Consider the following 14,925-nt stretch of genomic DNA (forward strand, 5'->3'; position numbering starts at 1 on the left):
GTAAGAACCAGTACAGCCCTGTAAGGCCTAGTACAGACCAGTAAGGCCCAATACAAACCAGTAAGAACCAATACAAGCCAGTAAAGACCAGTTCAGCCAAGTATGTACCAGTACAACCCAGTAAGGACCAGTACAGCCCTGTAAGGCTTAGTACAGACCAGTAAGGCCCAATATAACCCGGTAAGGACCAGTTCAGCCCAGTATGTACCAGTACAACCCAGTAAGGACCAGTACAGCCCTGTAAGGCCTAGTACAGACCAGTAAGGCCCAATACAACCCGGTAAGGACCAGTTCAGCCCAGTATGTACCAGTACAACCCAGTAAGGACCAGTACAGCCCTGTAAGGCCTAGTACAGACCAGTAAGGCCCAATACAAACCAGTAAGAACCAATACAAGCCAGTAAAGACCAGTTCAGCCAAGTATGTACCAGTACAACCCAGTAAGGACCAGTACAGCCCTGTAAGGCCTAGTACAGACCAGTAAGGCCCAATACAACCCGGTAAGGACCAGTTCAGCCCAGTATGTACCAGTACAACCCAGTAAGGACCAGTACAGCCCTGTAAGGACCAGTACTGACCAGTAAGGCGCAATACAAACCAGTAAGGACCAGTTCAGCCCAGTATGTACCAGTACAACCCAGTAAGGACCAGTACAGCCTTGTGAGGCCTAGTACAGACCACTAAGGCCCAATAAAAACCAGTAAGGAACAGTTCAGCCCAGTATGTACCAGTACAACCCAGTAAGGACCAGTACAGCCCAGTAAGGACCAGTACAGCCCTGTAAGGACCAGTACTGACCAGTAAGGCGCAATACAAACCAGTAAGGACCAGTTCAGCCGAGTATGTACCAGTACAACCCAGTAAGGACCAGTACAGCCCTGTAAGGCCTAGTACAGACCAGTAAGGCCCAATACAAACCAGTAAGAACCAATACAAGCCAGTAAAGACCAGTTCAGCCGAGTATGCACCTGTACAGCCCAGTAAGGACCAGTACAAACCAGTACAGCCCCTCCCAACCCTCCCAGTTCCCCCAGTACCGCCGTGCAAGCACCACGGCTGCCTCCCAGTGCCTCCCAGTGCCTCCCAGTACCCACCCCCACCTGGCCACGCCCCTCCCATCAAGCCAAGCCACGCCCCCTCCCAGTTCTGGCTCTTTATTGGTTCCACTCAACAGGACGGCAAAATGGGGGGGGGGGGGGGGGGGGCCACTAATGAGGGGGGGCAATTAGGGGAGGGTAATTAAGGGGGTATAAATGGGGGGTAATTAAGGGGGTATAAATGGGGTAATTAAGGGGGTATAAATGGGGGTAATTAAGGGGGTATAAATGGGGGGGTAATTAAGGGGGGTATAAATGGGGGGGTAATTAAGGGGGTTAATTAAGGGGGGGATAAAGGGGGGTACTAATGGGGGGGGATTAAGGGGGTAATTAAGAGGGGGTATTAAGGGGGGTTAATGGGGGGATAATTAAGGGAGGGTAATTAAGGGAGGGTAATTAAGGGAGGGTAATTAAGGGAGGGTATAAAGGGAGGGTATAAAGGGGGGTATAAAGGGGGGTATAAAGGGGGGTATAAAGAGGGGTATAAAGGGGGGTATAAGGGGGGGTATAAAGGGGGGGTGTTAATGAGGAGGGATAATTAAGGGGGGGGGGTAATTAGGGGGGAGGGTAATTGGGAGGGGGGGCACAAGGCCAGGTCCTGGAGGGAGGGGGGGGAACCCCAACTCCCCCCCCCTTTTTATTAGGAGGGGCCGGGGGGGGGTCTCAGGGCGGGGGCAGGGCCAGGAGGGGGGGCAGCAGCTCGGGGGGTCCCCGCGGCCCCCCCCCGCGCCCCCCCCCGGCCTCGAGCCCCCCCGCGTCGGCGGCGGCGGCGTGCTTGCACTTCTCGGAGCCGCACTGGCAGGGGAAGTACTTGGACTTGATGTCCCAGAAGCGGTCCCCGTAGTCGAACCTGGGGGGGGGACCCCAAAACCGGGTCACACGGGGGGGGGGGCAAACCCCACGGACCCCGTAAGCGCCCCCCAACCGCCCGATAAATACCCCATAACCCCCCCCCCCCCCCAAAACCCCGTAACAGCCCCCGACCCCGTAAACGCCCCACAACCCCCTCCCGGCACCCCACAGCCCCCCTTAACCCCCCCCATAACCCCCCCCTTAAACACACCATAACCCCCCCGACCCCATAACCCCCCCATAACCCCCCGACCCCCCCCCCCCACAACCCCATAACCCCCCCAAAACCCCTCCCACGGACCCCATAAACACCCCACAATCCCCTTAAACCCCCCACGACCTCCCCCCGACCCCGTAACTCCCCCCCGACCCCATAACCCCCCCTTAAACCCCTCCCCAACACCCCGTAACTCCCCCATAACCCCATCCCTGACCCCACAACCCCCCGATGACCCCGCAGCCCCCTCCCGACCCCCCATAAACCCCCCCGACCCCATAACCCCCCCCCCCCAACCCCATAAACACCCCATAACCCCCCCAACTCCCCCTTAAACCCCCCATAATCCCCATTAAATCCTCCATAACCCCCCATAACCCCCTCCCACGACCCCACAACCCCCCCCAACGCCCCCATAACCCCCCCACGACCCCACAACCCCCCGACCCCCAACGCCCCCCATAATCTGCCTTAAACCCCCATAATCCCCCTTAAACCCCCCATAACCCCCTCCCAACACCCCATAACCCCCCCCCCCAACCCCCCCCGACCCCACAACCCCGCCCCCGACCCCACAACGCCCCCAACTCCCCCTTAAACCCCCCATACACCCCCCGACTCCCCCAACACCCCCCATAACCCCCCCATTAAACCCCCCCATAACCCCTCCCATGACCCCATAACCCCATCCCCGACCCCACAACCCCCCCAACGCCCCCACAACCCCCCCGACCCCATAACCCCATCCCTGACCCCCCAACACCCCCCGACTCCCCCTTAAACCCCCCATAATCCCCATTAAACCCCCCATAACCCCCTCCCACAACCCCATAACCCCCCCCATAACCCCCTCCCACGACCCCACAACCCCCTCCCATGACCCCATAACCCCATCCCCGACCCCCCAACACCCCCCGACTCCCCCTTAAACCCTCCATAATCCCCCTTAAACCCCCCATAATCCCCCTTAAACTCCCCCCATAACCTCCCCTCAACACCCCCGACTAACCCCCCACAACCCCCCGACCCCACAACGCCCTCAACTCCCCCTTAAACCCCCCCATAACCCTCCCCCAACACCCCATAACCTCCATAACCCCCTTTTCCCATGACCCCACAACCCCCCTCCCCATGACCCCCATAACTCCATCCCTGACCCCTACACAACCCGCCCCTGACCCCCAATGCCCCCTTGACTCCCCCTTAAACCCTCCATAATCCCCCTTAAACCCCCCATAATCCCCCTCCCACGACCCCATAACCCCATCCCCGACCCCCCATTAAACCCCCCATAATCCCCCTTAAACTCCCCATAATCCCCCTTAAACCCCCCATAATCCCCCTTAAACCCCCCATAATCCCCCTTAAACTCTCCATAATCCCCCCTTAAACCCCCCATAATCCCCCTTAAACCCCCCATAATCCCCCTTAAACTCTCCATAATCCCCCTTAAACCCCCCATAATCCCCCTTAAACCCCCCATAATCCCCCTTAAACTCTCCATAATCCCCCTTAAACTCTCCATAATCCCCTTTAAACCCTCCACAACCCCCTCCCCACGCCCCCACAACCCCCCCAACGCCCCCACAACCCCCCCCGACCCCACAACCCCCCCCGGCCCACCCCAGCTCCTCGCCGGGCCGGATGGCGCGGCTGCTGAAGAAGGCGATGCGGGGAAGCGCAGGTCCTGGTGCAGCATGAAGACGCGCACGGGGATGATGTTGGGGTCGCACAGGTGGTTGATGAAGCGGCTCACGTTCCCGTAGTACCGCGCGTCGATGCAGTACACCTCCCCGTCCTGCCGGGGGGGCACACACCCCTAAATACCCCCCGGGACCCCAAAATCCACGGACCCCAAAATCCACCCCCAGGACCCCAAATCCCACCCAGAACCCACAAATCCCCCGCAGAACCCCAAAATCCCCACCAGAACCCCAATATTCCCCCATAAGACCCCAAAACCCCACACACAGACCCCAAAAATCTCTCCCTAGGATGCCAAAATCCCCCCCGACACCCCAAAAATCCCCCCAGGACCCCAAAATCCATCCCCAGGACCCCAAATCCCCCCCAGAACCCACAAATCCCCCACAGAACCCCAATATTCCCCCATAAAACCCCAAAATCCCACACCAGGACCCAAAAAATCTTTCCCTAGGATGCCAAAATCCCCTCCCGACACCCCAAAAATCCCCCCCAGGACCCCAAATCCCACCCAGAACCCACAAATCCCCCACAGAACCCCAATATTTCCCCATAAGATCCCAAAATCCCACACCAAGACCCAAAAAATCTCTCCCTAGGATGCCAAAATCCCCCCCGACACCCCAAATATCCACCCCCAGGACCCCAAATCCCACCCAGAACCCATAAATCCCACCCAGAACCCCAATATTCCCCCGTAAGACCCCAAAATCCCACACCAAGACCCAAAAAATCTCTCCCTAGGATGACAAAATCCCTCCCTGACACCCCAAAAATTCACCCCAGGACCCCAAAATCCACCCCCAGGACCCCAAATCCCACCCAGAACCCACAAATCCCACCCAGAACCCCAAAATCCCACCCAGAACCCCAATATTCCCCCATAAGACCCCCAAATCCCACACCAAGACCCAAAAAATCTCTCCCTAGGATGCCAAAATCCCCACCTGACACCCCAAAAATCCACCCCAGGACCCCAAAATCCACCCCCAGGACCCCAAATCCCACCCAGAACCCACAAGTCGCCCAGAGAACCCCAAAATCCCCCGCAGAACCCCAATATTCCCCCATAAAACCCCCAAATCCCACACCAAGACCCAAAAAATCTCTCCCTAGGATGCCAAAATCCCCCCCCCAACACCCCAAAAATGCCCCCCAGGACCCCAAAATCCCACTAGGAGCCCCAAATGACGTGGATCACGTTCCCGTAGTACCGCGCGTCGATGCAGTACACCTCCCCGTCCTGCCGGGGGGGCACACACCTAAATACCCCCCGGGACCCCAAAATCCACCCCCAGGAACCCAAATCCCACCCAGAACCCACAAATGCCCCGCAGAACCCCAATATTTCCCCATAAGACCCCCAAATCCCACACCAAGACCCAAAAAATCTCTCCCTAGGATGATAAAATCCCCCCGACACCCCAAAAATCCCCCCCAGGACCCCAAAATCCACCCCCAGGACCCCAAATCCCGCCCAGAACCCATAAATCCCACCCAGAACCCCAAAATCCCCCACAGAACCCCAATATTCCCCCATAAGACCCCAAAATCCCACACCAAGACCCAAAAAATCTCTCCCTAGGATGCCAAAATCCCCCCGACACCCCAAAAATTCACCCCAGGACCCCAAAATCCACCCCCAGGACCCCAAATCCCACCCAGAACCCATAAATCCCACCCAGAACCCCAATATTCCCCCATAAAACCCCCAAAATCCCACACCAAGACCCAAAAAATCTCTCCCTAGGATGACAAAATCCCCACCTGACACCCCAAAATCCACCCCAGGACTCCAAAATCCACCCCCAGGACCCCAAATCCCACCCAGAACCCACAAATCCCCCGCAGAATCCCAAAATCCCCCCACAACTCCAATATTCCCCCATAAGACCCCAAAATCCCACACCAAAACCCAAAAAATCTCTCCCTAGGATGCCAAAATCCCCCCCCCCGACACCCCAAAAATCCCCCCCAGGACCCCAAAATCCATCCCCAGAACCCCAAATCCCACCCAGAACCCACAAATCCCACCCAGAACCCCAATATTTCCCCATAAGACCCCAAAATCCCACACCAAGACCCAAAAAATCTCTCCCTAGGATGCCAAAATCCCCCTCCGGCACCCCAAAAATTCACCCCAGGACCCCAAAATCCACCCCCAGGACCCCAAATCCCCCGCTAGAACCCACAAATCCCACCCAGCAACCCCAATATTCCCCTATAAGACCCCAAAATCCCACACCAAGACCCCAAAAATCTCTCCCTAGGATGCCAAAATCCCCCCCCGACACCCCAAAAATCCACCCCAGGACCCCAAACTCCACCCCCAGGACCCCAAATCCCACCCAGAACCCCAAATCCCCCCAGAACCCACAAATCCCACACAGAACCCCAATATTCCCCCATAAGACCCCAAAATCCCACACCAAGACCCCAAAAATCTCTCCCTAGGATGCCAAAATCCCCACTTGACACCCCAAAAATCCACCCCAGGACCCCAAAATCCACCCCCAGGACCCCAAATCCCACCCAGAACCCCAAATCCCCCGCAGAACCCCAATATTCCCCCGTAAGACCCCAAAATCCCCACACCAAGACCCCAAAAATCTCTCCCTAGGATGCCAAAATCCCCTCCCGACACCCCAAAAATCCCCCCAGGACCCAAAAGTCCCCCCAAGAACCCTAAAATACCCCTCTAGGATCCTAAAATCTCCCTCCAGCATCCCCAAATTCCCCCCTAGACCCCAAAATCTCCCCCTATGACCCCAAAATCCCTCCCCAGGACTCCAAAATCCCCCTCCACAACCCTAAAATACCCCTCCGGCACCCTAAAATCCCCCAAGGACCCTAAAATACCCCTCCAGCACCCCAAAATCACCCTCCAGCACCCCAAAATCTCTCCCCAGGACCACAAACTCCCCCCCAGGACCCTAAAATCACCCCCAGGACCCCAAAATCCCCCCCCGAAGACCCTAAAATACCCCTCCAGGATCCCAAAATCCCTCCCCAGGACCCCAAAATACCCCTCCAGCACCCCAAAATCCCACCCCAGGACCCCAAAATACCCCTCGAAGACCCTAAAATCCCCTCCAGGACCCCAAACTCCACCCTCAGGACCCCAAACTCCCCGCCCAGGACCCCAAACTCCCCGCCCAGGACCCCAAAATCCCCCTCAGGACCCCAAAATCTCCCCCCCCCCCCCAAAATACCCCTCTAAGACCCTAAAATCCCCCTCCAGGACCCCAAAATCCCCCCCACGGACCCCAAACACCCCTCCAGGACCCCAAACTCCACCCCCAGGATCCCAAAATCCCCCCTCAGGACCCCAAAATCCCCCCCCCCCCCAGGACCCCAAAATACCCCTCGAAGACCCTAAAATCCCCTCCAGGACCCCAAAATCCCCCCACGGACCCCAAAACACCCCTCCAGGACCCCAAACTCCACCCCTAGGACCCCAAAATCCCCCCAGGACCCCAAACTCCCCCCCCCCAGGACCCCAAAATCCCCCCTCAGGACCCCAAATTCTTCCTGGGACCCCCAAAATCCCCCCGGCCCCCACCTTGTTGTCCCAGGTCGAAGAGGTAGGAGTCGTCCTCCCGCACGTCCGCCTCCGCGTCCGAAATCAGCTCCCCCACGTACCTGGGGGGCACCAAGGTGAGGACCCCCCCCAAAAAAAAAACCCCACAGACACCCCCCGGGGTCCCGGGGCACCAAACGCAGGGAGCAGGGACCCCAAAAACAGGGGGTTGGGACCCCAAAAATGGGGCTGGGACCCCAAAAATAGGGCTGGGAGAGCAAAAACCGGGGCTGAGACCCCAAAAACAAGGGCTGAGACCCCAAAAACAAGGGCTGAGACCCCAAAACTGGGGCTGAGACCCCAAAAATGAGCCTGGGAACGCCCAAAACAGGGCTGGGAGCCCCAAAAATCGGGGCTGAGACCCCAAAAACAAGGGCTGAGACCCCAAAAACAAGGGCTGAAACCCCAAAAATGAGACTGGGAATGCCCAAAACAGGGCTGGGAACCCCAAAAATCGGGGCTGGGAGCCCCAAAACCAGGGTCAGGACCCCAAAAATGAGGCTGGGAGCCCCCAAAAAGGGATGGGAGCCCCAAAACCAGGGCCGAGACCCCAAAACAGGGCTGAGATCCCCCCCCCAAAATAAAGCTAGGAACCCAAAACTCAGGGCTGAGACCCCAAAACCAGGGCTTTGACCCCAAAACCGGGTCCGAGACCCCAAGAACAGGGCGGCGAGCCCCTAAAAGCGGGGCTGGCACCCCCAAAAACCGGGGCTGAGACCCCCCAAAAACCCCAAAGGCCACAAAAACCCTGCCTGAACCCCCCCCCAAAAAAAAACACCCAGGGATCCCCAAAACCCCAGGTGAGACCCCCAAAACCCCCAGATTCCCCAAAACCCCACGTGAGACCCCCCAAAACCCCCCAGATTCCCCAAAACCCCAGGTGAGACCCCCCAAAACCCCCCAGATTCCCCAAAACCCCACGTGAGACCCCCCAAAACCCCCCAGATTCCCCAAAACCCCAGGTGAGACCCCCCAAAACCCCCCAGATTCCCCAAAACCCCAGGTGAGACCCCCCAAAACCCCCCAGATTCCCCAAAACCCCACGTGAGACCCCCAAAAACCCCCCAGATTCCCCAAAACCCCACGTGAGACCCCCAAAACCCCCCAGATTCCCCAAAACCCCACGTGAGACCCCCAAAACCCCCCAAATTCCCCAAAACCCCACGTGAGACCCCCAAAACCCCCCAAATTCCCCAAAACCACGGCCGAGACCCCCCAAAACCCCCCAGATTCCCCAAAACCCCACGTGAGACCCCCCAAAACCCCCCAGATTCCCCAAAACCCCAGGTGAGACCCCCAAAAACCCCCCAGATTCCCCAAAACCCCACGTGAGACCCCCCAAAACCCCCAGATTCCCCAAAACCCCAGGTGAGACCTCCCCTCCCCCCAAAACCCCCCAGATTCCCCAAAACCCCAGGTGAGACCCCCAAAACCCCCCAGATTCCCCAAAACCCCACGTGAGACCCCCCAAAACCCCCAGATTCCCCCAAAACCCCAGGTGAGACCCCCAAAACCCCCAGATTCCCCAAAACCACGGCCGAGACCCCCCCAAAACCCCCCCCATGCACCCCCAAAACCACACCTGAGCCCCCAAACCAGGTCTGAGCCCCCCAAACCCCCCCCAGGGCTCGCCCCAAACCCAAAGAATCCCCCAAATCCGCCCCCCAAAACCCTTCAGAATGCCCCAAATCGGTGCCGAGACCCCCCGGGACCCCCCGGGACCCCCCAAAATGAGGGGACCCCCCCGGGACCCCCGACTCACTCGCAGATGAAGGTGCCGGGGGGATCGCCTGCAGCGCCCGCACCCCCCAGCCCATCTTGGCCGTGCGGTACAGCTGCAGCCGGACCCTGTTTTGGGGCGAAATCGGGCGGTTTTGGGGGTCGGGGGGGTTCGGGGGGAGGCCGGGGGGGTTCTGGGGGTCCCGGGGGAAGATTGAGGGGGTTTTGGGGTTCTTAAGGGGTTTTCTGGGGGAGACTGGGGGATTTCGGTTGTGGATTCCGGAAGGGTTTTTTGGGGGAAAAAAGGAAGTTTTTGAAGGGTGGGGGGCCCAAAGGTTCAGGGGGAAGGGGAGGGGAGTTTTGGGGGCGCAAAAGGGGAATTTTGGGGCGCAAAAGGGGAATTTTGGGGCTCAGATGGGGGTTTGGGGCACAGATGGGGATTTTGGGGCACAAACAGGGAATTTTGGGGCTCAGATGGGGGTTTTGGGGGCTCAGATGGGGAATTTCGGGGTCAGGTGGGGGTTTTGGGGCACAAACGGGGAATTTTGGGGCTCTGATGGGGGGTTTTGGGGATGCAATCAGGGAATTTTGGGGCTCTGATGAGGGTTTTGGGGCACAGACAAGAATTTGGGGGGCACGGATGGGGAATTTTGGGGCAAAAATGGGGAATTTTGGGGCTCAGATGGGGAATTTTGGGGCAGAGATGGGGGTTTTGGGGCTCCGATGGGGAATTTTGGGGCAGAAATGGGGAATTTTGGGGCACAAACGGGGAAATTTGGGGCACAAACGGGGAATCTGGGGCTCAGACGGGGGTTTGGGGACACAAACGGGGAATTTTGGGGACACAAACGGGGAATTTTGGGGCACAAACGAGGGAATTTTGGGGGCACAAATGGGGAATTTTGGGGCTCAGACGGGGAATTTTGGGGGGCAGAGGTGGGGGTTTGGGGGCACAAACGGGGAATTTTGGGGCACAAACGGGGAACTTTGGGGACACAAACGGGGCATTTTGGGGCTCAGATGGGGAATTTTGGGGCACAAATGGGGAATTTTGGGGCTCAGACGGGGGTTTTGGGGCTCAGACGGGGGTTTTGGGGACACAAACGGGGACTTTTGGGGCACAAACAGGGTATTTTGGGGCACAAACGGGGAATTTTGGGGCACAAACGGGGAATTTTGGGGCTCAGACGGGGGTTTGGGGACTCAGACAGGGAATTTCGGGGCACAAACAGGGAATTTTGGGGCGCAAACGGGGAATTTTGGGGCAGAGATGGGGGTTTGGGGGCTCAGACGGGGAATTTCGGGGTACAAACGGGGAATTTTGGGGGCACAAAGGGGGAATTTCGGGGCACAAACGGGGACTTTTGGGGCACAAAGGGGGAATTTTGGGACACAAACGGGGAATTTTGGGGGACAAATGGGGAATTTTGGGGCTAAGACGGGGGTTTGGGGGCACAAACGGGGAATTTTGGGGCACAAACGGGGAATTTTGGGGCACAAACGGGGAATTTTGGGGGCACAAACGGGGAATTTTGGGGTCAGACGGGGGTTCGGGGGGTTTGGGGGCTCAGACGGGGCTTTTGGGGGCGCAACGGGGGCTTTTGGGGCGCACTTGATGCCGCTCTGCACCACGCGGTTCTTGCAGCTCCGCCAGCAGGTGCAGGCCTGGTTGCACTCGAAGATGAGGGGGGGCTCGATCTTGTTGAACTCCTGCAGCAGGCGCCCGTCCTGGGGAGGGGGGGCACGGGGGGTCACCGGGGGCTCCGGGATGAGGGGGGCGCGGAGCCTCCCGGGGTCCCCGCGCGGGGGGGATGGGGGGCTCCAGCGAGGGTTTTAGGGAGCTTCGTGAAAAAAAATGGGGGTTTTAAGGAGCCCCACGAAATAAAATTTGGATTTTAAGGAGTTTCACGAAATAAAATGAGGGTTTCAAGGAGCCCCACAAAATAAAACGTCGGTTTTAAGGAGCTCCACAAAATAAAATGAGGGTTTCAAGGAGCTTCATGTAATGAAAATGAGGGTTTCAAGGAGCCCCACGAAATAAAATGTCGGTTTCGAGGAGCCCCAAAAATAAAACGAGGGTTTCAAGGAGATCCAGAAAATAAAATTATGGTTTTAAGGAGTTTCACGAAATAAAATGAGGGTTTTAAGGAGCTCCATGAAATAAAATGAGGATTTTAAGGAACTCTACTAAATAAAATGTCAGTTTCAAGGAGCCCCACAAAATAAAATGTCAGTTTTAAGGAGCCCCAAAAATAAAATGAGGGTTTTAAGGAGCCCCATGAAATAAAACGAGGGTTTCAAAGAGCTCCAAAAAATAAAAATTATGGTTTTAAGGAGTTTCACGAAATAAAATGTCAGTTTCAAGGAGTCCCACAAAATAAAATGAGGGTTTTAAGGAGCTCCAAAAAAATAAAATGAGGGTTTTAAGGAGCTTTATGCAATAAAAATGAGGGTTTTAAGGAGCCCCATGAAATAAAATGTCAGTTTCAAGGAGCTCCAGAAAATAAGATTATGGTTTTAAGGAGTTTCACGAAATAAAATGAGGGTTTCAAGGAGCTCTGTGAAATAAAATGAGGGTTTCAAGGAGCTCCAAAAAAAAAAAATTATGGTTTTAAGGAGTTTCACAAAATAAAATGAGGTTTTCGAGGAGCTTCATGTAATGAAAATGAGGGTTTCAAGGAGCCCACGAAATAAAATGTCGGTTTTCGAGGAGCCCCAAAAAATAAAACGAGGGTTTCAAGGAGCTCCGTGAGATAAAATGAGGGTTTTAAGGAGCCCCACAAAATAAAATGAGGGTTTTAAGGAGCTTTATGCAATAAAAATGAGGGTTTTAAGGAGCCCCACGAAATAAAATGAGGATTTTAAGGAACTCTACTAAATAAAATGTCAGTTTCAAGGAGCCCCACAAAATAAAATGTCAGTTTTAAGGAGCTCCAAAAAATAAAATTATGGTTTTAAGGAGTTTCACGAAATAAAATGTCAGTTTCAAGGAGCCCCACAAAATAAAATGAGGGTTTTAAGGAGCTCCAAAAATAAAATGTCGGTTTTAAGGAGCCCCATGAAATAAAATGAGGGTTTTAAGGAACTCTACTAAATAAAATGTCAGTTTTAAGGACCTCCATGAAATAAAATGTCAGTTTCAAGGAGCCCCACAAAATAAAATGTCAGTTTTAAGGAGCTCCACATAATAAAAATGAGGGTTTTAAGGAGCCCCACTAAATAAAACGTCGGTTTTAAGGACCTCCATGAAATAAAATGTGGGTTTCAAGGAGCTCCAGAAAATAAAATTACGGTTTTAAGGAGCCCCACTAAATAAAATGAGGGTTTTAAGGAGCCCCATGAAATAAAATGAGGATTTTAAGGAACTCCACTAAACAAAACGTCGGTTTTAAGGAGCTCCAAAAAATAAAATGAGGGTTTTAAGGAGTTTCATGCAATAAAATGAGGGTTTCAAGGAGCTCCAGAAAAATAAAATTATGGTTTTAAGGAGTTTCACGAAATGAAATGAGGGTTTCAAGGAGCTCCATGAAATAAAATGTCAGTTTTAAGGAGTCCCACAAAAAAAAAAAAAAAAGAGGGTTTCGAGGAGCTCCCCGCAATAAATCGACGTTTTCAAGGAGCTCCCCTCAAAAAAAAAATGACATTTTTAAGGAACTCCGCGCAATAAAATGACGGTTTCGAGGAGCCCCCCGACCTGAGGGCGGTTTCCCGGGGGTCTCGGCATTGCGGGGGCCCCGACCTATTTTTTTCCGGCCCCCCCTCACCTTGTCGTACCAGCAGCGGATGCTGAGCTGCCCGCAGAGGCAGTTGGAGGAGGAGCAGTCGTCCTGGCACGTGCAGTGCTGGGGGCGAAACGGGGGGGCTTCAGGACCCCCCACCCCGATTCCCCCTCCCCAAATCCCCCGAAACCTCCCCAAAACCACCATCACCCCCAAAAAAAAAAAACAAAAAAAACCATCATTTCCCCCAAACCGCCCGAATCTCCCCCGAACCCCAAAAGGGGCGAAAGGGGGGCGGCTTCAGGCCCCCCACCCCAAATCCCCCGAAACCTCCCCAAAACCACCATCACCCCCAAAAACATCATTTCCCCCCAAAAAACCAAAAACCATCATTTCCCCCAAACCACCATCACCCTCCCAAAAACCACCATTTCCCCCCAAAAACCACAATTTCCCCCCCAAAAAACAAAAAACCCATCATTTCCCCCAAAAAAACATAATTTCCCCCAAAGCGCCCGAATTTCCCCCGAACCCCAAAAGGGGCAAAAGGGGGGGCGACTTCAGGACCCCCACCCCATTTACCCCTCCCCAAATCCCCCGAAACCTCCCCGAAACCACCATCACCCCCAAAAACCATCATTTCCCCCCCCCAAAAAACCAAAAACCATCATTTCGCCCCCAAAACCCACCATTTCCCCCAAACCGCCCGGATTTCCCCGAACCCCAAAAGGGGCGAAAGGGGGGGCGGCTTCAGGACCCCCACCCCAAATCCCCCGAAACCTCCCCAAAACCACCATCACCCCCAAAGAAACCCCCAAAACCCCATAATTTTCCCCAAACCACCCGAATTTCCCCGAACCCGCTGTCGCCCCGAACCCCAAAAGGGGCGAGGGGGGGGCGGCTTCAGGCCCCCCCCACCCCAAATCCCCCGAAACCTCCCGAAACCACCGTCACCCCCAAAAAACCCAAAAACCATCATTTCCCCAAAACCACCATCACCCCCCCAAAAAACATCATTTCCCCCAAAAAAAACCAAAAATCCCATAATTTCCCCCAAACCGCCCGGATTTCCCCTGAACCCCAAAAGGGGCGAAACGGGGGGGGCAGCTTCAGGACCCCTCCCCCCATTTTCCCCCTCCCCAAATTCCCCGAAACCTCCCCAAAACCACCATCACCCCCTCCAAAAAACACCATTTCCCCCAAACCGCCCGAATTTCCCCCGAACCCGCCGTCGCCCCCGAACCCCAAAAGGGGCGAGGGGGGGGTGACTTCAGGACCCCCCTCCCCATTTTCCCCTCCCCAAATCCCCCGAAACCTCCCCGAAACCACCATCACCCCCCCAAAAACCATCATTTCCCCCCCAAAAAAACCCAAAAACCCCATAATTTCCCCCAAACCACCCGAATTTCCCCCGAACCCCAAAAGCGGTGAAAGAGGGGGGTCAGCTTCAGGCCCCCCCCCCCCCCCAAATCCCCCGAAACCTCCCCAAAACCACCATCACCCCCCAAAAAAACACCAAAAACCCCATAATTTTCCCCAAACCACCCGAATTTCCCCCAAACCCGCTGTCGCCCTGAACCCCAAAAGGGGCGAAAGGGCGGCTTCAGGCCCCCCCACCCCAAATCCCCCGAAACCTCCCCAAAACCACCATCACCCCCCCAAAAACCACCATTTCCCCCCCAAAAAAAACCAAAAACCCCATAATTTCCCCCAAACCGCCCACATTTCCCCGAACCCCAAAAGGGGCGAAAGGGGGGGCGGCTTCAGGCCCCCCCCACCCCAAATCCCCCCGAAACCTCCCCAAAACCACCATCCCCCCCCCCCCCAAAAAAAACAACCAAAAAACCCATCATTCCCCCCCCCCCCCCCCCAAAAAAAACCCATCATTTCCCTCCAAAAAACCCCCAAAAACCCCCATTTCCCCCCAAAAAAACCCAAAAACCGCATAATTTCCCCCAAACCACCCGAATTTCCCCCGAACCCCAAAAGCGGTGAAAGAGGGGGTCAGCTTCAGGCCCCCCCCCCCCCAAATCCCCC

At 55.6% G+C, this 14,925-nt stretch overlaps 1 protein-coding gene across 1 annotated transcript in view; it reads right to left on the minus strand.

Moving 5' to 3' along the window:
- Positions 1-1,745: 1,745 nt before the first annotated feature.
- The window catches only part of EHMT2 (euchromatic histone lysine methyltransferase 2), a 39,159-nt gene continuing 25,979 nt past the window's right edge, over positions 1,746-14,925 (minus strand). Inside the window, 9 exon segments of the mRNA XM_066986617.1 lie at positions 1,746-1,947; positions 3,790-3,838; positions 3,841-3,964; positions 7,433-7,441; positions 7,443-7,512; positions 9,213-9,231; positions 9,234-9,298; positions 10,782-10,897; positions 12,934-13,011. Of these exon segments, the coding sequence (XP_066842718.1) occupies positions 1,761-1,947; positions 3,790-3,838; positions 3,841-3,964; positions 7,433-7,441; positions 7,443-7,512; positions 9,213-9,231; positions 9,234-9,298; positions 10,782-10,897; positions 12,934-13,011 (717 nt within the window). The 3' untranslated portion in view covers positions 1,746-1,760.

This window comes from Anser cygnoides, chromosome 35 (genome assembly GCF_040182565.1).
Source record: "Anser cygnoides isolate HZ-2024a breed goose chromosome 35, Taihu_goose_T2T_genome, whole genome shotgun sequence".
In the NCBI taxonomy this organism is placed as follows: domain Eukaryota; kingdom Metazoa; phylum Chordata; class Aves; order Anseriformes; family Anatidae; genus Anser; species Anser cygnoides.